Source organism: Aulostomus chinensis, chromosome 24 (assembly GCF_037954235.1).
Source record: "Aulostomus chinensis isolate RoL2024-O1b breed Wild chromosome 24, RoL_Achi_v1.0, whole genome shotgun sequence".
Lineage (NCBI taxonomy): Eukaryota > Metazoa > Chordata > Actinopteri > Syngnathiformes > Aulostomidae > Aulostomus > Aulostomus chinensis.
The window spans coordinates 13,717,168-13,742,211 of record NC_141343.1 but is presented as its reverse complement, the minus strand read 5'-3'; the positions used below and the strand labels follow the sequence as shown (position 1 = coordinate 13,742,211).

At 44.3% G+C, this 25,044-nt stretch overlaps 1 protein-coding gene and 3 long non-coding RNA genes across 4 annotated transcripts in view; 3 read left to right on the top strand and 1 right to left on the bottom strand.

Annotated features, from left to right (window-relative positions):
• The window catches only part of col4a5 (collagen, type IV, alpha 5 (Alport syndrome)), a 46,571-nt gene that overhangs the window by 10,120 nt on the left and 11,407 nt on the right, over positions 1-25,044 (bottom strand). Inside the window, exons 2-34 of the mRNA XM_086197545.1 lie at positions 13,001-13,057; positions 12,624-12,713; positions 11,956-12,000; positions 11,717-11,761; positions 11,535-11,597; positions 11,388-11,441; positions 11,260-11,286; positions 10,521-10,601; positions 10,370-10,432; positions 10,238-10,273; positions 10,088-10,129; positions 9,881-9,973; positions 9,131-9,184; positions 8,947-9,003; positions 8,766-8,810; positions 8,633-8,686; positions 8,494-8,535; positions 7,433-7,526; positions 7,028-7,315; positions 6,810-6,899; positions 5,500-5,570; positions 5,190-5,381; positions 4,938-5,106; positions 4,644-4,736; positions 4,421-4,525; positions 4,203-4,300; positions 3,705-3,855; positions 2,680-2,793; positions 1,302-1,469; positions 710-799; positions 409-555; positions 180-278; positions 9-98 (exon numbers count right to left, since the gene is read on the bottom strand). Coding sequence (XP_086053671.1) covers positions 9-98; positions 180-278; positions 409-555; positions 710-799; positions 1,302-1,469; positions 2,680-2,793; positions 3,705-3,855; positions 4,203-4,300; positions 4,421-4,525; positions 4,644-4,736; positions 4,938-5,106; positions 5,190-5,381; positions 5,500-5,570; positions 6,810-6,899; positions 7,028-7,315; positions 7,433-7,526; positions 8,494-8,535; positions 8,633-8,686; positions 8,766-8,810; positions 8,947-9,003; positions 9,131-9,184; positions 9,881-9,973; positions 10,088-10,129; positions 10,238-10,273; positions 10,370-10,432; positions 10,521-10,601; positions 11,260-11,286; positions 11,388-11,441; positions 11,535-11,597; positions 11,717-11,761; positions 11,956-12,000; positions 12,624-12,713; positions 13,001-13,057 — 3,007 coding nt within the window. The remainder of the gene's footprint in view (positions 1-8; positions 99-179; positions 279-408; positions 556-709; positions 800-1,301; positions 1,470-2,679; positions 2,794-3,704; positions 3,856-4,202; positions 4,301-4,420; positions 4,526-4,643; positions 4,737-4,937; positions 5,107-5,189; positions 5,382-5,499; positions 5,571-6,809; positions 6,900-7,027; positions 7,316-7,432; positions 7,527-8,493; positions 8,536-8,632; positions 8,687-8,765; positions 8,811-8,946; positions 9,004-9,130; positions 9,185-9,880; positions 9,974-10,087; positions 10,130-10,237; positions 10,274-10,369; positions 10,433-10,520; positions 10,602-11,259; positions 11,287-11,387; positions 11,442-11,534; positions 11,598-11,716; positions 11,762-11,955; positions 12,001-12,623; positions 12,714-13,000; positions 13,058-25,044) is intronic.
• Positions 7,462-9,202, top strand: LOC147238788 (uncharacterized). Its single transcript, XR_015111814.1, has 3 exons — positions 7,462-7,529; positions 7,760-7,866; positions 9,113-9,202. It is a non-coding gene; the product is annotated as an uncharacterized LOC147238788 (long non-coding RNA).
• Positions 9,913-12,735, top strand: LOC147238787 (uncharacterized). The gene is made up of 4 exons (XR_015111813.1): positions 9,913-10,052; positions 10,502-10,617; positions 12,391-12,514; positions 12,610-12,735. It is a non-coding gene; the product is annotated as an uncharacterized LOC147238787 (long non-coding RNA).
• On the top strand, positions 17,890-20,203 carry LOC147238786 (uncharacterized). The gene is made up of 3 exons (XR_015111809.1): positions 17,890-19,269; positions 19,882-19,952; positions 20,062-20,203. It is a non-coding gene; the product is annotated as an uncharacterized LOC147238786 (long non-coding RNA).

The window sequence follows — 25,044 nt, the reverse complement described above, 5'->3', positions numbered from 1 at the left end:
AAACTCACCTGGAAATCCCATTTCTCCCATGCCTCCTTTTGCTCCTGAAGCTCCAGGACCGCCTGGGCCTCCCGGAATGCCAGAGTCTCCTTTAGGACCTGCACAAACAAAAACGTTGAAGGTTTGACTGGGTGAGTGTGTTTGAATGCATGGGTATTCCTTTGGGGTTGAACCCATACCTGGTGGTCCTGGAAGTCCTGGACGTCCATCTGATCCTGGCAGTCCAGGGTCACCTGAGACACCTGGGATCCCTTTCTGACCTGGAAGACCTGGTGTACCTATTGATCAATGACAGCACATTTTATTCAAAATGGGGAGTATTAATCACACATATTCAATATTCTGCCACCTGCTTTCGAGTTTTTCTCAGCCTTTCTAGCACCACCAATTGTTGAGGTGCAATCCTACCTGGTAGCCCTGGGTCTCCTTTAGCTCCCTTTGATGCTACTGGTGGCAGGCTGGCTCCTGGAGGACCCTGGAGACCACTGTCACCTCTGTCTCCTTTAGGTCCAGGAGTGCCAGGAACACCATCTCTACCAGGGAATCCAAGTTCGCCTGGGAAGAGAAAATACACATTAAGCTTTTGGTGGTGTTTTTGTACTGCTTATTGCTGTGGTCCTGATATGCGGTACAAAACTTGTACAATAACATTTTTATTCCTGCCTTATTCCGATGTGTACAAGAGTTATGAATGATTTCATTTCAGTACCTTTAAGACCTGGACCACCAGGTCCTCCGGGGCCACCAGGTCCTCCACTCGGTCCGGGAGGTCCCATTGGACCCATATCTCCTTTGGTACCTGGAGACAAAAAAACAAAAGGATGGAAACAGTGTTGTCAGGGGTTTGATATTATTCTATTTGGAAGATTCATTTGCCCTGTGTACAGTAATCAATGCCAAAAGTCTCATAATGTTCATTAATTCCCTCAATTTCTGATGCTCAGTCGTTTTACTTCCAACAATAAATTGAAGTGTCAGAATCAGTAACTTTTTCCATCTGAAAAGCTCAACGGAAATATCCTGCTAGCTGGCAGTTAGCCACCAGGCTGCTCACCCACCAAGCCAACTGAACACATAATAAGTTCAGTCACGCAAATATTAAACTATGGCTAGCAAACCTATCAGCTTGAAGCTCACACAGACAGTGAGAGTGCTAACAAGGTACCAGGTTGTTGATTAGTATTATTTAGCTGGCTAGTTAAAGTCTTCCATCTCTAGGGATTAGCTTTCACATCCTTTCAATATAATTTTATTTTACCACCATTTAATACTGAATTGTGACTGTAGTTTGATGATGTCACCTGGCAGTCCAGGTAGACCATCCCGTCCAGGTCCTCCAGGGGATCCTGGGGCTCCAACTGGTCCAGGGGAACCTGGGAAACCGGGGCTTCCTCTGTCTCCTGGAAGACCAGGGATATCTAAACCTGGCGGGCCGGGGTCTCCCTTCTCACCATTTCCTCCGGGATAACCTGTCATGGTGAAAGAAAGATTTCAATCTCAGGATGGCTACATTTCTTTAAACTTCTGATTTTCTTTCAGTTTTTATTGCGCCATCTGGGCTTTACTTCCTGCTTTATATACTTAGAGGCATGTGCAGTCACGACACTGGTAATTGTGTGTTTGGAAAAGACAGAGTAACAGATCAGTGAATACAAAAGAAAAATGTGATTTTTGTATTTCTGAGCCATGAAAATGGCCATGACCAGCCAGCACCAGTACGATACCTTTCTCGCCTTGACATCAGTGGGTCACAGGTAATAGAGGGGGGCGTTTCAAAGCGCAGATGGCGGAGGGTTGAATTTAGCCAAAGATGGGATGAGAACAAAGTATAATGCATTAAGATTTACATCGATTTGGATTATTATGATTTGGGCTAAAGTGGTTGGGTGCCGATATGAGTTAAGCTGAAAAAACAGGTGAACACGGTGGCGTTAGTTTTCGCTAAAATGCAGGGCTAACGTGAGCCGCTTTCCAGACACTGCGCAAATGGTTTTGGGTGTGTAGGATTAAGAAGTGCATACAAAAGGGTACAAGCAATGTGATTCCTTGGGTGAAGTCGAAAAAGTATCACACAAATGTAAGCATAACCAAGAAGAATACATGAGAGAGACTGCAAATGAAGGCTTCCATCCAGTGTCGTGGTCACCAAAATGCATCACATCCAAACATCTCAAGCTCCTCAAGGGTGACTTTGTCCACATTTTCAACCAAAGAACCCTAACAATGGTGCTCATGTAGAGAATGATCAGACAGCTTGAGACCAAAATGACATTAAGACACCTTTAACGAGCATAAAAAAAGAGCACAAGTCAGTGGTCATGCATAAAGTTTTGGGTGACTTAAAAAAAAAAAACAAGGAATTTACAAAACATTTCATATCATGAATGCATTCACAGTTCAAATGAAACACAAAGTCAAAGCTTAGTTCTCGCTTCCTAGACACACGTTAGCATCACAGTCAACACCTGTATTAGCAGGAGCCAAGAGTCTACCTCGCTGCCTGTTTCGACCTGATATTCTGCAGTATAAGCTCACAAAAACAAAGGTTTTAACTGAGAGTCCGTGTTTCTCTTCTACCGACGGTAAACGTATCTTCATAAACAAACCATCTTCCTGTGGTTAACCTGTTCCATATTCTGATTCATAACAGAAAGGAAAATACAACCCACTACAACTTACCGGGTGGACCCATTGGTCCTGAAGGTCCAGGGGGGCCTGGGGGCCCAAGTGAACCAATCGTGGGGGATCCTGGTAGGCCACGGGCTCCAGGGGCACCAGGTAAACCAGGCTCACCTGGTCAAAGACAGAAAGGGCATTGACTGGGCTTGGCCTGTTTTAGTTTTGTAAAGTAGGAGAGGAGATTGCAGTCAATTAGTCAATCTTTAAGAGATATGCAGTAGATGTCTCACATGTGAAGTCCATTAATTCCAACGTCCTCAGCGAAACACTGTTCCAACAACCGTGATCAAAGTAACCCTACTGCCATCCTGTACCAGTGGATGCCCATTGGAAACAAACTCTTTCATGTAGGGATCCGTAGTAGTAGCCAGAGGCAGTTAAAGTGATGAAACACTGAAACTGTGAGTAGCAGTGGTGGCGAGGTGAGGTGCACTGACTAACTGTTGCTGCCAATGTAGATTTAGCTGTGGTTTAGTTTCAATGGAGGGCGGCGCGGTGGTGCAGTGGTCAGCACTGTCGCCTCACAGCAAGAAGGTTTTGGGTTCGAGCCCTGACTTGGGCACGGGGTCTTTCTGGGTGGAGTCTGCATGTTCTCCCTGTGTGGGTTCTCTCTGGTACTCCAGCTTCCTCCACAGTCCAAAGACATCAAGAGGGACCAGGTTAATCCAGACTCTAAATTGACTGTAGGTGTGGCTGGGAGAGCCAATGGTTGTCTGTCTATATGAGTTGGCCCTGCCATGGACTGGTGACCTGTCCAGGGTGAAGGCTGCTGGGATAGGCTCCACCCCCCCCCCCCCCCCCCCCCCCATGATGGATAAGCAGTATAGAAATATGGATGGATGGATGGATGCAATGAACAGATTAAATCAGCGCTGTGGTAATTACATCAAGATGATCTGTCAATGTTTTGTCATGACTTTCCACATGACATCATGCAAAAAAACTTTTAAAATGCTTGTTGTGTGAATGGAGTTTAGATTTGATCAGGTGCAGAAGTTTGACCTGACCACAACCCCACATCATACCTTTGGGTCCTGGACCGCCATCAAATCCAGATCGACCTGGTGATCCAGGGCTGCCAGGGAAACCAGGATCACCTTTGGGTCCAATTACACCTTTGGCTCCAGGTACTCCTGGTAAACCTGGAGGACCAGGGAGTCCAAAGCCAGGCTCACCCTGTAATGAGAGGCCACACAGCAACTTCAGGGTATGCGGGCATTTTCTTTCAATAAAAGTGCAGCAATGTAGGATTTTTGGACTCAACGTCTGTCATTTTTTTTAAACCAAATAAGCTATGTTTGGGTGGCTCTACTCTTTGCAATTCTTCAAGCAGGTTCTGCACTAGTAATCATGTAGACTATTACAGGGCCATGTTTCAGCCTGAAAATCTGTATTTATAGTTAAAAAAGTAAAAGTTAGTCAGTTAACTTCTCTTATGTTACATTTGCCATTTTCTGACGTCTCATTCTATGTATGCGGAGTTTTCCATGACAGATTTCCCTCCTAAACATGTCTGCTTTTACCTTAGGCCCGGGGAATCCAGGCTGTCCAGGAAGGCCGTCCACTCCTGGTCTGCCTGGTCCTCCCGGAGAGCCTGACTGGCCTGGAATACCTGGGAATCCTGGAGGAGAAGAAACGGAGACATTCAAGTAAAGGTTGGTTGATTTAAGGCATGCAATTTTTATGGGAGGAAAATTGAAGAAAAATATTACAATATTTTAAGAAAATTATGAGTCTTAACCTTTAGCTCCAGGTGGTCCTGGGAGTCCAATTCCTGGAAGTCCAGGTTCACCCTTTGCTCCTGGTATTCCAGGGAAACCAGGCTGGCCAGGCTGACCTGGGCTACCTGACAACAAACATTGAAGGGCGCTGCATTAGATGATTCTTGTAAGTTCTTTGACATTTACACCCTGCTCTTTTTTCACTCAATACCTCTGTAAACAATATAGAACAGCATTACATACCTGGTGAACCGGGAAGTCCTGGTTCACCATCCTGTCCTCTGGGTCCTGGCAGGCCTTTCTCCGCCACTGTCAGGCCTGGCTCACCTTTAGCACCTGATTGGTGAGAGGAAGCACAGCTGAAATGTCAAAGAATCAGGTGTAGAAGTAGAAGAAGTGGTCAAAAACTTGACACAAGGCCTTTATTTGAGACTGTCCAGGAGTTCTAATGTACTGAATTCTGTTAAGAGGCTGGAAAAATAACCATCCTAGAATGCTCCCAAATATTTGGATCGGAGACAAGAATGATCAACTTACCAGGGGCACCAGGAGCTCCAGGTCTTCCTGAAACTCCTTGGACACCTTTTTCTCCTGACGGTCCCTGGGGTCCAAAGCCAGGGGGTCCTGGGGGCCCCCTGTCTCCTGGAATCCCGGCAGGACCTGAGTCACCAGGGGATCCTCGCTCTCCTTTCACCTGCAAAGATCCCTGTTGGATACAGTCAAGATACATGTTACTGATGAACTGGATGACTGACGGATAAATTCCCCTAACAAACAAGATCCACTTACAGGAGCTCCTTTGGGCCCAGGGAAACCAGGAGATCCATCACGGCCGGGTCGACCATCCAGACCTGGCAGACCAGGTGGTCCAGGGAAGCCAGTGTCACCCTTTTCTCCCCTTAGACCACTGACTGTGATGGCATCACCTGGGTCTCCCTTCTCTCCTGGGAATCCTTGGACACCTTGGGGACCGGGGGCACCCTGCGGTGAGGAGAAACAATACAAAACAATAAGAAACCAAAGGAACTGCCTTCAAAATACCATCGTAACTTTATAATTTGTTCCGTTTGAAAAGAAAGTGGGGGGCCAAATTACTCACAGAGGGGCCTGGGCCACCTGGTGATCCTGGAAATCCTCTCTCTCCTTTGACACCTGGGGCACCAGGAGTTCCTGATGGAGGAAAAAAGAAAGATGCAAAAGAATGATACATAAATAGGTCTTCATCAATACAACAAGTAGCTCATTTCTACAAACAGTTGAGGTGAAAGGAAGACCGGTTGATAAGGCCAGGGTTTAGAGCCTAATTTTGCCTTTTTTAACACCTGCTCTTCATCACTTAGATGCGCGGAACATCTTTATGCACTTCAGAGAAAGCAAAGCCTGCTCTTTAGCGCATGTGTAGCCTGTTAGCTTGGTTTAGGTAGCATATTGTCTATATTATATCGCAGCTCTCTGGTTAAAGTTCTTCAATGTCTATGTATACATATTCTGGACTGACGGTAGAAGTTTCACAGGGACAGTCGCAGAGGTTACCGCATGGATGAATAGACTTCTGGTCGACTCGCATGAGTACACAGAGCTACATCTGAAATGTACGCCTGAAGTGCTCAAGTCCGTCAACACACTTGGATGTCGACTCTTTCCCTGTGGAAACCTCTTTGATCTCCGATAAGTTTGCGAAGCGCCACCTCTCTTTTTTTTGTTCTCAGTCCAGTATTTGCCTTGACTACATTAAAAAGAAACTGTTAGGCCGTGGACAGTGCAAGCAAGAACAAACTAACACGCAAAAAGTCAGGTGAATAACATGCTCATGTTCAGAAAACAGACCAAATCAGCCTCCAACCAGCAGGCTTCCTCATGCCTTAAAGGGGTTTACTCTACAAATTAGGCAAAAAATACAAACTCCATGAATGTATCTGTGGAATCAAGCTCTCGGACTCCCATATGTTCTTTTCTTTTGATTCCAGTACATTGTTCACCCTACTTCAAACATGGTGGATGTGATGCAAAGTCATTAGGATGAGAAATTCTCATATTTCTAATTCATTGACCCTGCCAGCATTTTGGGCAGTTTTGCCACAATGGACAGAGTAGAGGTGCACTCTAAATTAAAACAGCAAGTCTTACTACAGCCCTGAATTCTGCTGCCATTTTTACGAGCAGCTGTTTCTTTCTGTCCCTGGCAGCTTTTGGTTCACTTCTGAAAAAAATTCAGAATGCAGCAGCGCTAAAATTTCAGAGGCTGTGACCTTGGACCGCCCTTGTTTAGCACTGGCTGCCCCAGTATCATCTTAGAGCAGCAACTGGCCCTTTCTGACCAATGGATCTTTATAACAATCTAGGTTCTGAACCCCCCCCCCCCCCAAAAAAAAGTAAGAAAATACTGAAAGTCTAAAAATTTGGTGTTACCTGGGAAACCAGGCTGTCCTGAAGGTCCTGGGGGTCCGGGAACAGCACTGGTGCCACCAAAGCAGTTCACACAGGTGTCACCCTTCTCACCTGGAACAGCAAACAGATATCTGATGTTTTCACTCACTGCTTTCTTATGATATCAAACAGAAGGAGTAGTAGTTGTGGGTTCGCCACATTCATTTTCTAGATTATCATACATCACTATATTCTCTCACCTTTCTGACCAGTCTCTCCTGGGTAACCTCTCTCCCCCTGCAAACCAGGACGTCCTGGTTCACCAGAGATGCAGTTTTGTCCACCACTTGAGAAACCTGGAGGTCCAGGGGGACCCGGTGGACCTGACAGCCCAGGACTTCCAGAACGTCCTGGGGGACCAGGCAGAGACAGCCCAGGAGCACCAACGTCTCCCTTTTGACCTCTCTCTCCAGGGAAACCTGGGGATCCTGGTTGACCACCGCCACCAAAACCTGGAAGTCCTGGTGCTCCTGGAGGTCCGGAGAGACCTGAAGAAGACAAGAGAAATGCAGGTATAAGAACTTACCTCCATCTTTGTACGTTGAGTTCCCCACAAATTATTGATGTGAGTGTTTGACTGTTGTAAGAGAGTGTTTGTTACTGACCTGGTGGTCCTCTTTCTCCTTTGAGGCCAGGTGATCCAGGGTACCCAGGCTCACCTTTAGGACCCACCCGACTGCCTGTCTGCCCACCAATCACCTGGTAAGATGAAGAGCAAGAAGATATGCACTCACTAAACCGGACCTCTATGTAATCTTTACCGTAGTACTACTCAGATACAGTTTGGCACTTTTAAATCTTTTCAATTATTAAGTGTGATAATGACAAATGCTGCCACCCAATGGTCAAAAGAAGGTAGTGCACCCTTGTGATTGAAGATGAAGACCGTTTGCTGTTCTTCATGCTTAAACTTCCTTCCTCAAACTGTTCAGTGTTCATGATTAGGCAGATGAGCAACAAGGCCCAAAGGCCCTGAGGACTGGAGAGCTTTTTAGCCAAGTTGAGAAGAGGAATGTCTCCATCTTGTGGATACAACAAGGTAGTGCACATTAACGCTTCGATTTTCCCTTAACGTTTTCACTTTTAAGTAGATTTTCATCCCAGTTAAACACATCAAGCCATTCACGATTTTTTTAAACATATTTATCCTTACATTTTGTCTTATAGACAAACAGCAAAGCACGATGACCAATAGTAACCCCTTTTTCCTATCATGTCCCTCCAGTCGCATTGCAATACTTCTGAGTCACTGACAAATAGGAATCAGGGGCAAAGAGATACAAATAGTCATCAGGCATTGCTTCCTGCCTGTAAGACAAAACTGAGGGTTAAAAAAAACTGGCCAATAAACAGGAGGATTGGATCTCAATTCAGCATTAAAAACACATTTGGGATGTGACAAAAGTGTCGCATGACTATTTTTTCAGTCGATAGAAACTGCTGTGTTAACTGCACTGTTGATAGTTTTGCTTTCCACCTCGGTTTGATTGTATGGCAAAGATACAAGAGCAACTCAGCCATTTTCAGGTATTTTCCCTGACGTGAATTCAGATTTGCTAAACATTTCGCCACAGAGACGTGGCACGAAACGCCAGAGGAATCCAGGAAGTGCACTCTGAGTTCAATTTCTTTTCATTTTCTTTCTTTGGCAAATGAGAATACACACCATTCCTGGTGGCCCGGGGAATCCACGGTCGCCCTTTAGTCCCTTAAAAAAACAGAGGGATGGAGAAACAATGGTTGTGAAAACAGTCCATGTTATGAATGATTGGAGTCTGACCATTTGGAAGTTCGACTGAACCTACTCTCTCTCCATCTCTTCCTGGAGGACCTGGCAGGCCTGGCTCTCCTTTGATCCCCTAGTAAGCAAAAAGGTAAAAATGTAGACATGAATGGAAAATGAATTTGTCTAGACTTCCATTTGTTGGTTGAACTTACAGGGAAGCCTGAAGGTCCAGGGTCACCGTCTTTGCCTGTTTTGCCCTGTAAAGAGAAGAAAGTAGTAATATCGGCTTTGAGAGTGAGGCAAAAGCAGGACCCAACTGCTCCAAACTGTAGACCAGCAAAAAGATATGGGGGCTTTAACAAGACTGTTTGATTGAAAGATTCCTAGACTCACGCGTTTGCCACCCTCTCCTGGCTCTCCCTTCTCTCCTTTCTGACCACCAGAGGGCCCCTATGACAAACCACAAGAGAGTTTCTGGTGAGAATGTACAAAGTTTCACATCAACATGTTAAAATCATGAAGGTTCTGGCTTGTTTTGTTTGTTTGTTTTCCTTGACAGATGCTATTAGAAGCTTACAGGAGCGCCCGGGTAGCCTTGATCCCCTGGGGGGCCGGGAGGTCCAGGGTCACCCTTTAGAGGAAACACAAGTAAAGTTAATTTACAATTCAAGCCAAAAGTTTTTAACAGGTGCACCAAAAAAACAAAAAAAAAAAACATCCTGAAATGAATTTACATCAAAACTGCCATGATAAACCTCAAGCATGCTGTTTCTGGTAACATAGTGCCAAAAACGTCAAATACAAGCATTGTCGTGTACCGTCAGTATTCATTGCAATGAAAAGGAGGAGAAATTGAGGTGAGATGGGTTGAGAATCAAACTCTTTGCCGACATCTGCTGCCATCATGTGGTTGAAGTGAAAGTTGCAGCTCAAATCATCTACAGGAGAAATAGAGTGTGTTCTTGTGGGGCTACAAAGAGGGCTGTGTTTCCACATTCTTTGGGACCCGATTGCAAAAGGAACTTTGGTGAGGCCCCCAGACTCCAACCAGACCTGTCACTGCAACCCCTTACCCCAAGTTTGTGGCACAGGGGCCCCTTTAGAGTCTTTGTAGTCTTCTGTACATGACCAGTCATAGAATTTAAGGGTGTTCTCTACGGTTGCCGTGGAATCATGAAATCAGCCATCATTTGGGGGCTCCTTCCGCCTCAAGGCCTTGGGCAAAGTTCTGGTTTTCCTACCCTGTAGACCTTTCAATGGCTAGGGTTGATGTGGCTTTGGGTACGCCCTCTCAGCTTCTCCAACTAGGTTGTAATGGTGACATTACCTTGTCTCCTCTCTGGATCTCCGTCTCAGGTGGCCGCTTCTGTTCCCCAACCTGCCCGGGAGGTCCAGGAGGTCCCGGCAAACCTGGTTCACCCTAGTGTCACACCCCGACACACAAAATGAGATTCGGCTGTGGATGTTCAAGAATGGACAGACAGAGAGGAACTCGCATGGTAAAGTCTCCGTGATTTCAGTTTTCGGATGGTACCTTCTCTCCTTTGGGGCCTTGGAAATTCAATCCCATGTTTCCCTGTTGGAGGGGGGGGGGGCAGAGAGATGTCAGTGAGCAGCAACAAACTTTTGGATATATCATGGTTCGCTAAGAAAAACAACGACATAGGCGAGCAAATGACCTCACCTTCGGTCCTGGTGGACCGGGGGGACCTGGCCGACCCTGAAACACAACACCACAAATAATATCACTCTTTCACTTTATATCAAATACGTAGGCAAAATCTCATGGCACTGATGTGGTGTTTGGCTTGTTTACGTCAATGCCTCTAGGTCCTGGAGGGCCAAGTGGTCCTTGAAACCCAGGGGGTCCTGGAGCACCCTGTGACATTTACAAATTGCCTCAGTGTCTGTCATATTCGTCAACCCAGCACTTATTATTTCTGTACAGAGAAAGAAGGAAGACTCACAGGAACTCCCGGCAGTCCGGGCAAACCAATGGCTCCTTTTTCTCCAAAACGATTGGTGGAGATCACGTCACCGGGGTCTCCCTGGAGACAATACCAGGTATTATTTGAAATGTTTTGATTAAAAATAATTTTACACAATCAACGGCACCACCTTGTGGCAAAAACCGCACACATCTTGTGAAACGGTTTTAAACTTGATGTACAAGGAGTTGTTTAAACATCTCAACCAGAATGAAGACCTTCTGCAGGTCATTCAGTATAATTTTCTAATCTTATTTTGAGTAAAGAAGTAAGAACTAGCATGGCATGATGGAATGCAGTACCGAGAGGGCCAATAAGGATTTGTTGAATAATTTTGCTGTTGATTTCATTCATTCTGTTTCTTTGTCGTTATTTACCCGTGTGTCTATTTTTTTTTATCAGTATTTGTCTTATTCTTAACGTCTTTTTTTCTAATGTGTGTTTGCTGCATGTTACTGGAACGGCGGGGCACAAAATCTCATGGGAACCCTCTTTCGCTTTTGCTGTAAGCAACCAAGTTTTTTTTTAAAAATCCAAGTGGTACTTTTTTGCAGTATCTTCTTCAGTAGCAAGAAACAAAGATGCAGGAGAAAACATAACCTCCAAGCCTATGATAACAAAAAAAGAAGTCTCTCCAAATTATTTACAGCAAATCATTCCTTTGCAAGTTGCACTGTTTTAAAACAGCCAAGCTCGGCGGTCCTTGATATGCACTTACTTTTGGTCCTGGTAGGCCGGGGGGACCCTAGAAAAGGAGGGAAAATGAGAAGTTTAAGGGCTTAAACAGATTAAAACCAAAGACTGTGGTAAAACATCAGATAATAAACTTTTCCAGTGCAGACTGACCGTACGTCCTTGTTGTCCGGGGATTCCTGAAGTTCCTGGATAACCTCTCTCACCCTGGAGAGCAAAGGAGATAGCACGACGCATTTAGCAGAGGAGAATACAAACCTTTCCCACCTGAGAGGACGAGAACAGGCTCTCCTCAGATACCTTTGTCCCATTGCATCCTGGCGTTCCTCTTGGCCCTGGAGGTCCGTCCTGACCTGGCAGACCCTAACAAACAAATAAATACAGTAAAATCACATCATCGTCATCGTGATCCTCATCATCGTGATCCTCATCATCGTGATCCTCATCATCATGACAATCATTCCCGAAGTCTTTGAACTCACCGGAAGTCCCGGTGTTCCTGGAAATCCTGGTAATCCTGGGGGTCCCTGTTGAGGAAAACAACAGTGATCAGACTCATTATGTCCTCATGACCTGAACGACTCTGTAAGTGGTGAGGACATCTGCTGGTCAGAAGAGAGCATTACAACCAAATATGTCTGAAAACCTCTGTGTAATTCCAAAGTTTCTTCAGACAACAACAACAACAACAACAAGCATCCAAATGAAGGAGGGTTCTTACTCTAATTCCTTTTGGCCCTGATGGTCCTACTGGTCCATCACTTCCCTGAGGGGCAGAACAACACACAAACACAGAAACATCTTAGAACCAACAGTATTTACCTACAAATACTGCTTAAAAGAAATTCTCTGATCAGGTCACCTTAACCTGTTTAGGAAAGTTGCCTGATCAGCTCAGAAAAGGATTTCTGAGAAATGCATTTTGACGAAGTGAAGGAAGCAATCAGGCTAAATGTTGGAATGAAGGTCGCGCTGGAAGAGAACGGACCGTCCTTCCTCACTCTATCCACTAAAGCACTCCTTCCTTCACCTGCTCCAAACGTAGCAGCCAATCACGTCTCAGCATTAGTTCCTTAGATGAGTTCAGGCTCTTTTTTTTACGGCATCTATTTTCTCAAACTTATCTTCTTTTACATTAACAGTAAATTTTCTCCAGATAGAAATAAAAACGTCTGGAAGAGAGGAGGATGACGTGAAAGGGCCCTCATGGATGGTTCAGATCATCAGAGGGGAAACCCCTGACTGAGATACGAAGCTACGTTGCTTCTGGAACTTCTCAGGTGCGGCACTAGACTAAGTACCACAAGTATATTTTCCAGCTTTTTAGAAGACCCTCGGTCCCTAATGAATTTGCCCTGTTGTTCTCTATGCACAGATGTCCAAACTGACCTTCTCTCCTCTGGATCCAATTGGGCCTTCAGGTCCAGGGAACCCTGGTACTCCTGGCTGTCCGGTGAGACCTGGAAAACCCCTGTCACCCTGCATGCCACAGCACAGAAAAAGCACTTGTTGGTGTTGTTCTTGATCATGCGCGTCGTCTTACACAAACGCCTCCTGAGTTGTTTAGATGTCCGTCAATGATCCGCACCAATCAAGCGCGCATCCTCACCATCCTTCTGATCTTGTGCAATTTAAAATTTTGCTCACACAAGCAAATACAATGCCTTCATTTACCCTTAACAGGATAAGAGGTAGAAAATGGATGGATGGATGGATGGATGGATGGATGGCCACGTGTGAACGCTGAGCATCATTTATATTCATACCTTGGCTCCTTTGACTCCACTGCAGTCACATTTCGATCCCACACATCCATGACAAGCCTGTTGGAGGAGAAGGGAGAGACTCCTTAGTTTTTTCTGTTTTTACATCTGGACAACACTAAAACCTAAACCATGACAGGCCTTTTATGTGTTTTAAGAGAATTATTGCAAAAAAAACACACTTCATCAAATGCATTTCAATTTGCATATTCACAGTATTCCTTCACACCACTAGAGGGCACTCCTGCATCGTTGCACACCACATGCGGGATCTTTTCCCACAGAAAAGTAGCTGCTGGGTTTGTTTGTGATGACCTAACAGGTGCAGGGTTAGTGTGACCCTAACCAGCTGAGAAAGGCTGACGGAAAATATAGTAGCTTCATCGAAGCGGCGATAACCAATCAGCTTGTAAATTTGTTTGTTTCCAGCGACGAGTCGAGGAGTTGGAAGGAGGGACGGTGAGCGAGGGACGGGAGTGCCAGGCTGTTGATTAACTTTTCCCATGCTTGTTTATACAGTAGATGCCAGACAGGCATCCAGTGCACGCATGCCAGGCAGGCAGGCAGGCAGGCTGTGAGAAAGACGGCGAGGCAGCGAGCGCACGAGAGAGGACAGACAAGTCAGCATTCTTGTGTGTCTGCAAACCCTGGATGGGACGGGGTCTAGAACTTTGGTGCTGCTACTCTAAGGTGCTGCCTTAAAAAAAAGTCCAACACTGAAAGTTCTGTCGATAACAAGACGTAGACCAGACGCCAGCGTCAGATCCTTTCACTTTTCTCCAGATCACCAGGGTGTGACTCCCATGATGAGATCACCCACCCGACGTCGGTTTGTTTGGTGACAACACAGCGACTCCCCGGCAGGAGCCAAGGTTACAACAACTAATGAACAAACGTCTCGACTCAAGAGAGCAGCGACGGCACATCTATGATGTTTAAACGAGGAATTCTTAATGAGCAGTTGCATACTGCCAGTCTAAATATCGCCATGGTGACGAGGGTGAAGCTCGTTACCAATATCTGTCACCACCCAGCCTTATCAGACACCTGCTGTACTATAACTGTCCATTATTGCTGTGAACTCTTGGAAAATGTTCAGGATTATGTTCTGATTATATTCAGGATTATGTTCTGATTATATTCAGGATTATGTTCTGATTATATTCAGGATTATGTTCTGATTATATTCAGGATTATGTTTGTATTCATGATTATGCTCCAGACTATATTCAGGATTCTTTTGTGGATTATATTCAGGATTATGTTCAGAATTATGCTCCAGATTACATTCAGGATTGTGTTCAGGATTCAGATTATATTCAGGATTACGTTCAGGATTATATTCAGGATTATGATCAGGATCGCTGTGGTGTGAGGCATATTCTAAAGACGACATATTCTAGAGTAGACATTTTCAAGTGTTTAGGAAATAAAAAAAGCTACTTTTTCAATGTCCCAGTTTTTTTCCAGTATTTTCAAAATGTAAACGTTTGAATTAACTAGTTTCAGTACAGATATCTTCAGTGAGCATCACCCAGATCAGTCCTTAAATGTCATCACATTGAACATTGTTCCAGTTTCGCGCCTTTCCATCCAATGCCACATCAAATATAAGTAACAACTGGCAACACAATCTAATTATCTGAAGTACAGCTGATTCAATAAGTACGGGCGCAGGTTATATCCAGTCCTCATCATGCATCTCTGTACTCTCACACTTTCTTTGATCCTCAAGGGTCAAAGGTCAACAGCTCTAAAAAAAAAAAGAAGTAAAACTGCTGTCAGGTGTCCAGCGATCAGATGGTCTTGAATGAGTCTTGTGCCCTGTGCACTGTTATTGGAAAGAGATGTGATATTAAAACTGCACCATTGCATCAAAAACACATTAAAACTTTCACCCAGAGATCAAAAAAAATTCCACTTTGCCGGGTCGCCATGTTTGAAACGGACGGTCACGTGACAGAACTTCCAATGAATTAAGAGCTGCAGGATGTAAACAACGCACTGCTGTTTAATAGCTGAAATGTTCAATATGTGTCAATTACCTGTGTTTTATTTAATTTTGTGTAAAATAAATGATCAATGCTAAATATTGGCTGGTTTCAGCTTCTCCAATATGACGATTTCCTGCTTTTACCTCTTTTAAATCCTTATAAATTTGATACATTTGGGCTTTTGAAGACGTTGGACGATCAACACAAGTAACTTGAGCATGATAAGTTATGTTTTTCATCAGTTTTTACTCCTTCAGGCCATTTTCTGACCCTACACAGACAAAAAAAAAACGATCAAATCACATGCAAATATGAAAATACTTACAAATAAAATCTTTTCTTTACTGATTTATATTTTGATTTGATTATAATCTTGTTTTGTTTTGGATCTGCAAACTGTAAGCAAAAAAAATTCTGGCAGAGTTTATAATGACTTGTGAGTGTACATGGTTACATTACATTAGCGGCATTCCTGTGTGTGTGTGTGTGTGTGTGTGTGTGTGTGTGTGTACAGGATGCATCCACCCCTATAAACCAGGTGTTAACCACACACTGACAGTCTGTTAAAATCCTCTTTAAGCGTTCAGATCTGCGCCCTGATAGACGAACGCCAGCCGCCATCGGGACAGAACGGAGCAGCTTAACGGTCTTCCTGTGCGGCTCAAGCAAGGCACAGTCTGTCATTCAGGGGGTCGTGGGTTTGATTCCCGCCAAATCTAAGTTACCGTCGCTGAGTTGGGGATTAACGGAGCCGGCGAGCGTCGCATGTTGGCAGTAAACACAAAAACGTGTGCAAACTGTTATCTGGACCGGAGGGTAGATGGGCTGTCCACAAACACATGCCTGAATGCATTTGCACATGGCTAGTCGAGTGTGTGTGTGTGTGTGTGTGTGTGTGTGTGTGTGTGAGTGTGTGTGTGTGTGTGTTTTTACAAGCCCTGGATCTCCAGATTAGCCTCTGGTCTGCTTCAGCTCAATGCAGTCTGCTCTCCCACGCCCAGGCCTGCAGCTCTCCCTCTCTCTCTCTCCCTCCATCTCTCTCTCTCACTCTTTCTCCCTCCCTCCATCTCTCTCTCTCTCCTCCACCTGTGTTCCTGTCAACCTCTCCTTTATTGATCTGACTTGTATTTATCCAGAAAAGGATGACCAAGCAACTCCAAACATTTAACTTCCTGCTTCCTACAAATGTGGACAAAAACACTTGAAGCAGAATCAAATGTCTGGGGAGTGTAACACACTCGTCACCTGACATTTCCAACACAAGATCGAGAGTTACAAAAGCTCTCTTTCTATATGTTAAAAGTCACATTTGCGTTTACAATAGGACTGATTAAGCTGCGGTATACGACAAAATTTCAGAGTTAGGTCGTGTCCACCCTGAACTCCATTAACAAAAGAAGCATTTTAAAAGTTGTCTGCTCGTCATCTCGAGGAAAAACAGGACAAAACATGAATTCTAACTTTTCAAAGATCAGCATCAGTATGTCTTTACTTCAGCATCATTTTTATCCGTTCATTACCGTTAAACCACAGCAAAGTCTGAGTTGGAAGCAGCGGTCACTCAGATCTAAACCTGAAGTAAACCTGGATTTCATTCATTCACAGGACAGCACTTCCTAAAGAGACGCCCACTGGGGAGAAACAAGGTCAAGGCCATGTGACATTTTTTGAGGGATTAAAACAAGAAAATGCAATAAAGTTTATTTGAACTGTGGGATTAAAGTCAGAATTTTGACTTCTTTTAGAATTCTAAGTTTTCGATTTTTGGGGTCCCACAATTCTCACTTTGTCTGAAAAGAGTCAAGAGCCGGACCTGTGAATTTTTAGATTGAGGACAGAATATTACGCCAAAAAAAAAAAAAAAAAAAACTCCAAAAAACAAAGACAAGGGATTTTTAGCATGAATTTTGAGATGTAGGTCCAAATTCTGAGATAAAAGTCCGAATTTTTCAAGACTTAAGTCAGAATTTTGACATTTAAGTCCAAATCTTTCAAGATTTAAGTCAGAAAAAAACAACAACAACAGGAAAGTGAGGTTAAGAGAGGTCGGGTTCTGCTCTTTGAAGCGGGTTTACTGGGGTTGATTTGGAGCGTTTAAGAACAGGTTTAGTTATAACACTGTTATTACACATGGACGGTGTCGCTGGAGGTTCAGCCGGCGTCACATTGCTACATTTCCCTTTGAGGTAAAAATAAAGTTGAAGGTGAGCTGTACCGAACCGAGCGTGGCTGGCAAATCTTCCTAAATACAGCATCTCTCTCTCTCTCTCTCTTTATGCAGCGTGCTCCCTCTCTCTACCCTCTCATTTACCCCCGCAGCATTGAAGGGGCATGTAATCCACTTAGAAAGGTCACTGAGCTCCAGATATTTGCTCCACTCCCTCTGCCTCTCTCTAATACTCTCTCGTTTAGCGCTCTCTCTCTCGAGCATTTCTCCCACTCTCTCCTCACCTCCGTCCCACTTTTTCCATCACGCCAACCCAGTGATCAGACCGGAGGGGAGGTAGAGCCTGGCAAGCCTCAGCTGGCCTGCACCGCACCACCAGAGGCTCATACGGGACAGGTAGCGGCTGTCAGTAATGACTTGAGGGGTAGATTTGGTCGCCACGGGCCAGTTAGTGACCAAAACGCTCGTCACTTCATTCAAGTAGTGAAGACACACTCACTTATGAAGTAAATAAAGCATAAACCGCAAGCTAATGGAGCTGAGATGAAAACAGGAAAGTCTTTTTAACCGTTTCAGTTCGAAGCCACATTTGTGCACCTGTTCGACAAAAATACCCCTAAAAATCCAATTTTCTTGGTCGTCGTCATCATAATTTTTCTTGGTATATTTTTTTTAATTCCTCAGTAAAACAAAGTACAGCGCTAGCTAACGTTAGCATGTACCAAACAATAGTATCATAACATCCTCTCGTCAATCACCTTGAACTTCTATTGGCGCGTACGTCGACCAGCTAAGCTACATGAATTAGCTAGCTAGTTAAAAAGCTACATTGGAGTTCCTTTTCTCCATCTCAAACTTTGTTCTCTTTCTCCAAAAAAACAACAACAACAAAAAAAAAAACAGTTTTTGAACTTATCCACATTAGCTCAGCTAACGTGACACGTGAAGGATCTTCCTACTTCTAAGCGGACAAATTATTCCTCCCGCTTCAACTTCCTGCCTTTCTACCGCGTTTGAGCTGGATTGGAATTCTTGCTTGACAAGCTTGGACTGGGGGTCACCCACAATGTAGTGAGATTTAGCTCGCCGGTTAAAACCCTTTTGCAAGTGTTGACACCAACCCAACCCTACTGCATACACAGAAGAGGTAGGTGTGTTAGAGGTGAGGCAAGGGAGGACAGGTGAGGAGGGGGAGGAGGAAGGAGAAGGCATGCACCCTGGGATTAGACTGGCGAGACTGGAATTCCCCCGCTCATCAAAGACTGATGATTAGACATCTATACACACTGCCCTGCCCTGGCAAACACACACATTCAGCAAGAAGTACACGCACACACGTATGCATACACACAGATTAAACCACAACTGATAACTTCTTTCCGACGCTGATCCAAGCTCGGCAGTCGCTAACCACAATCTGAAACTAGAGGCAACATGTTGGAGTGACTGGCATTCTGCTGACACGCGTGTCTCTCAGTTTTCCTGATCACGTGATAAGCACGCCGGAGGAGGATGGAAGTGGTTTCCACATGACATTAATGCTGTCACCTGTCATCGGCCGAGAGGAAAAAATCACAGTGAGAGAGCCGCTGATTGACGTGAATGTCTGTGGCTTTTCCAACATCTGGTGAGGAATGGTTTGTTTGTTCTTTTATTGCCTGTGGTGTATAGTCTCTTCTCTTTTCTTGATATTTCCTGTTTTATTTTGAAATTCCTTCCCTCTTGTGTCTTTGGTCACTTTACTTCCTGCTTCCTTTTTCTTTTTTTTTGGAGGGATCACCTGTGTGACTTAGCCAATCAGCTCCTTGTTTGACCACCTGTTTGTCATCCCCTCTTTAGCCTGGTTGTATTTAGGTGCTGGTCTTTGTTTAAGTCTGCATTTGAAAGTTTTTAAGTCTGAGTCACGCTGAGTTTTGAAACGTTCACCAACCATTAAGTCTGGTCTACAGTCAGCTCACGTCATGAACTCAAAGGTGATTCTTTGATGATGTTTGAAATAATTTGGGCGTCACACACGATGAAATGATTTGCAGCCAGGAAATAAACACAAAAAGTAGAAGAACAAATGAGTCTGGATGTGAAAATGTACGCGGTGACGGTCGTCGCCACAGGTGAGTTTAAACGGTGTCAATGTCTGCTAACAGCCGTGCAGTGTACAAGCTAACACGTATATGCTAACACGTACAGGCTAACTTGGACCAGCCAATGTGTTAAAGCTAACGTTAGACTTAAATGCTGACTGAACAATAAGTCAGAGTTACATTGGTTTCTGGATATTTATGTAGAAAGGAAGCAAAGTCACTGTATAAACACAAAATTAGGAAGGGTTGTGGTTATCTTTTAATGTTTACATTAGCAAATAGCCCTGAATATGAGGCCTCCATGACAGAGCGTAGCAGAGACTTGTGCCAGGCTACATGGGGTTAGCTCTTAGCTAACGAATTCGAATAAGTAATTTAGCTGTGGGCCCTTTCAGACTTGCACAAAGGTTTTTGACAGTTGGTTTGCCACTAAAAGCACAGTTTTACTTGACGAAACTGAAATTACTGATGTAATTTTCTGAATTTTATAGTATGTTTATTAATTTACCTCAAACATAATTGAAACAACACAGCGTTCTCGATGAGTGCGATCATACTGTTTCCAGATCATCTCTATTATTAGTTTTGTGTTTCCCTGAGTGAAGGGTCATGTTAATAACTTCATATTCTTTTTATGTTCAGTTATGGACAAGTTCACTAAGAGTGGACTATTTGAGGAGAAAACCAGATCGTGGTCACATCTCATTTCATAGGTTAGCATCTAAATCTGTGTGTGTCCTCTACTTCATGTGTTAAATCGCGTGTTTAAGTGTTTGTGTTTGTCCCTGGCTGGCGAGTGACTGTCCATCTCTTTCATCGCAGCTGGACTTTGAATACTTCAAGGTGACGACGCCCCGAGAGAGACGACCAAACCAAATATTTTCACTTCCGCAAACATCAGCCCATGTGTGTTTTGACTCGCCGGCTCTTTGGAGAGGAAGACCCCCCCCCCCCCCCACCCCCCGACTGGTGAACCGTAGGTCTCCCATACGCTCGCACATGTGCAATCATGTCATGGTGCTTCTCCAGGAATTCTAGGGAATTTTCTTTCTTCTCAACACCATTTTCTTTCCTCTTTTTCCCTTTTCATGAATGTTGACCTCTGTGACACCCCCCCCACCCACCCCCACTGAGAAACCCCTACAGGGAGACCACTTTCATGCACAAGGGTTCAACTTCTATTCAAGTGTTTTAGTTTAAGTAAGACACTGTTTTGTGTTCATTTCTTACCGCTATTGTCCATAGAGGTCCATGAAAGCATCTGGGCCCCTGGCACCAGGGTTAAAGCCGTTCCTATCTCGGCCTGGGTTGATACTCCTCTCTGGCTGGCCAGTTGGGGTGCGTTAAATCCACGTATTGCACATTTCGTTTGGCTAATAATTGTTGAAAATGGAGCCACTTCCAACTGGTAACCATAGCAACATTATAGGGCAGGGCTGTCGAAACTCAAAGATTGGTTTTCGGTTTGAAGGGAGGGTCCCGGCCTGTTATTTGAGGCGTGAGCCACCATTTTTGTACAATTATTCAACATTTACCCTGATAAGAACCTGCTAGTCGGGCTGACTCAGATTTGGCCAGTCAATGCAGCTGTTCAGTTATTTCTCATTCGGGTTGTTTTTCCTTAAAAAAAAACCCCATAAAAGAACAGATGCATATGGTAGAAAATTTGAATTGCCTCATGTACGTCATACGATGGTAAAAGTGCTGAGTTGGAACTTTACAGATATTAAAACTTAATTTCTTAGTGCATTAAATGTGGGGATACACCCTGACATCAGCATGTCATCTGCAAATAATGACTTTTTTCCCCATAAATCCGTGTCTTTCTCTTAAGCAAAGCAAAATTTGTTTTCACACGGACAATAGAAGTGAATATTGGCCACCTCAGGTGTAAAATATGCGTTCGACCGTTCCCACGTGGAGAATCATAGACTGGGTTAAACAGACGGGTTCCTCCAAACCTCGTATGGCGGCCAACAGCTACCTGTCTGATTTACTAACTCCGCTGACATCACGGCCGTTTACATTGGTCAGGGTTACGAAAGGTTAGTCGCCATTTCAGTCACTTTCTCACTGCCGAGGTTAAAGATCGGCGCTGATAAAACGCTCCACAGACTATAGGAGGAAATCTCCCCGCAGTACATGCGGCCGCCCTGTTTCCATAACAACACATGTTAAAACTAGTCAAACGGCAGCCTGCGGAGCTGACTTGGCTCCCGATGAAGCATTTGGGATGCATAAACCCTCAACTCTCCGCTTCCATACATCTGTAAAAACACACTTTCTGTCTCTGTTGTGCTTTCTCATCCCTCGTTTTTGTCCCCCCTCTCCTCCACATTGCACTGAACCGTAAGCCAAACATGGAGCTGCGCCGCTTTAATGTGGCGCTGTAATGAGATGGATGTGATTGTTGCGGGTTTGCTCAAGGACACTTGCACGTTCTAAGGAGGGTTTTGAAATTCCTAAAACTTGACTATCCAGATGGGATTTTATCTCAATAGATGCAGAGAGAGCGAAAGGGAAATAAATGTCCTGCTCAGACGGGAACATACCCCCACTGATCCGTTTATGTATCTGAAATAAACAAAAACACGCAAATCTCCACATTGCAGTCTCCTGAACTTTCTGAACTCTGGTGCAAATTTGCAGTTTTGCACACCTGCAAAAATTGTGCAAGAACCACCAAGTGTGCAAATATTTAAAGTGCTCTTTTAGTTATTCTACCTGACTTATCAGTTCTATCACTGCGTGTCCCAGAAAAATGCCCTCACGTGGAGCTTGATAGCAGGGAGGGGGGTTGAATTCCAACCCCCCCCCCCCCCCCCCCCCGGGAGATAGGACAACCCAGACTAGCCCAGCCTGACCCAGCCCAGCCTAGCCCAGCCCTGCCTCGCCTACAACAGGTTGAAACCTGCCCCTCTCCTGGCTTTCTCTGTAAGGCTCAACATACATCACTGCTTGGCACTGTGTTTCGTAGCTACGGGCAACAAGAAATTAGAGAGGGGAGCACTGGCTTGCCAGCTGAATACCTGGATATGAGTAGCCTTGGGATACCAGGGAGGGAGGAGGAACAGGTGACGGAAGTAACAAGGTGAATAGGAAGAAAAACAGGAGGCCACAAAGAAAGAAAGATGGATACAAGAGGAGGGAAACCTTCACTCTGCTATTTGATCTACGTGACAGTTCAGGTTCTGGTCCTGATTCCTCTTCACATGGACAACTGGGGGGGGGGGGGGCATATTTGCTGTCCTTCTTAGAACCGGACAAGAATATAGAAACTCTTCCTTCCTCTGTGCACGCATTTGAGACTGAAAGGCTGCCGCTAGTTAGCTTAGCACAATGAATGGTAGTGGATGGGAAGTGTTAGCATAGCTAAAAGTCACCAAATTCAGTTTTCTCCCAAAGCTCCTTACATGCCTTAGTAAAACTAGTGTTGTACACAGTTTACATTTGACTGACATTGTAAATACAGAAGTGGGCACATAGCCGGAACTACTTTCCTGACTGGATGCAGGGATTTGATGCAGCACCTCAAAGCAAATCCTTCGTTCATAACTAGAAGGGCGATTACTTCTACAACTCATGGCCAACATGGACAAACAGATCATATCTATTTGACTTTTGGCAGAGGTACGCTAACACTTACCATCCACTACCATTCATTGTGCTAAGCTAACTAGCGGTTAACTGTACTCTGCTGTTCTCGGCTTCTTAATGCAGCACAGAAGAGGGAATGGTGTCCATCTTCTTGTCTGCTCTTTAGACAACAGAAAATGAGCTAAGTTCCTTTAAGAAAATAAAGAGGAGTGTTGCCTTCTTTTTTACACACCCGTGAACCTTTTCAATTCACAGTCATTAGGTGAGGATCCTCTTGAGGATTCCTCTTTCCTGCTGTGGTATAAAACTAACACACCTCCAGCTCTGAGCACATGCACTACTCATCTCTAACAGCTATAGAGGGATTTTCTTCCCCTATAAACAAATCTGAGGATATTTAAGAAAATAAATAGTCTGATTTTAAATTTAAACACATCGGAGGGGAAAAAAAGTGTTTAAACATCCCTCAAGTTATTCTGCTCGACGGAAACCACAAACCAAACTCAGAAGCCCGTAGACAGGAGTTGGAACGCAGTTTACATACGCCTCGGACTAACCTTAATATTTACACAGGAACAACGGCTCAAGACAAAACAAGATAAGACCGCTCATCCTGATAGCGTGTCTGTCAGATAGTGGGACCAGGAGGCTCCTGTGGGAAGCTTTGCTGGTTGTGTCTTCGTGATGCAAAGAGATATTAACAGTTCTCACCCTGTACCATCATTTTTTGTTTTTACCTTTAGATGTCAAATCGAAGTTGAGAGACTCCATTGATATACGCTGGTTGCACGTCACAAGTTTAGGCTACCCATGGCCTAAAGGATGCAGACACTGAGATATGTAGCAAGAAAATTCCATATTTGCAGGTACAATTCCCTCAAAAGTAGAATGTTGGTCTTCAAGAGGCCAGAAACACAACTTTTTACAAAGAGTTTTGTTTTGTTTTTTTCCAGTGAGCAGTTCATTTCGAAGGTGCTGTCGAGGGTTGAGGACAAGGTACACCCAACCGGGGAAACTTTTAATTTCAAAACCAGGTATTATGTGAGTTGAGAATTTGGAAACTCAAATTGTTGCCACTGTTGAGTGCGTGAGCATTAGAAGGTCAAAGCAGCCCAGCATGAAACGGGCTGGTAAAGAGTGTCCACACACACTTTTGGCTCAACAACTTCAGTTCCACAACTTCACCACATGAGGGCTGAAAAGCCTCTGGACCACAGTGATGACTTCAGACTGAATATCATTCACCCTAAAGTCTATAAAACAAAATAAAACTGACTGCTTGACTTGTAACAGTAAATCTACGCAGACGTGATCATAACGACGACTCACTTGCATCATTATTTTATTAATGAAAGTCCAGGCAGGCCAAAATACACACATCAGACACTGAATGTCACTTCAGGGTGAATATTTTTGTCAGATTAGGACATGCATCACATTTTTATGTGGAAAATGACATTAAAAACAACTGAATGTGAGGTCTATATATAAAAGCTGCCAAAAAGAAATCTCAGCTTTTAGGAGAGTAAAAAAACAACAACAACACAGTAATCTAGCAAAGATGGCTGCCACTGCGAATGACACCGAAGTCCAAGTCACCTTCAATCAGTCGGATCTCAACGTTCATGTATTAGATGCTGACTTTTCTGGCAACGGTTGTATTAAGATGCTCCGTCAGACGTGATCTCTCCGGCTTCCCCTGGCACTCAGTTTCTGTTCTGATCAGATCTTGGGAACAGGCAGGTCACAGCAGGTTCCTTCCCTGCCTGAATTTCTCCTACATACTGATGAGAACTCTCTATCATCTATCATTTAGCCGCCGAAAATGCTGCATGCAACTGTGTTCAGACGCTGTTTGAAAACGTGAAGGAACACAGAATTCAACCCGAGAACAAATAAACTCTGTTAAACATAAGGCAGGTTTTAGCATTCAAGCTAACTTTAAGATGGCGGAGAATCACTGGACTTTTGACGTTTTTTTCATAGAAATATGAAATGAGCGTTGCTTTAAGATGTGTGCTCATGCATTTTGCTGGGATACCAAAACACTGAAATTGTATTAGCTTGTTAGCAAAAAAGAAAGTGAAGCAAAAAGGAGCAAAGCTAGTCTTGCAGCATGGTTCCGCATCTCTTCCTGATAAAAGGTGATAGCTACCAGCCTCAAAGGAAACACGCTCCAAAGTGGGATACCGATAATAAAGGTAGAGT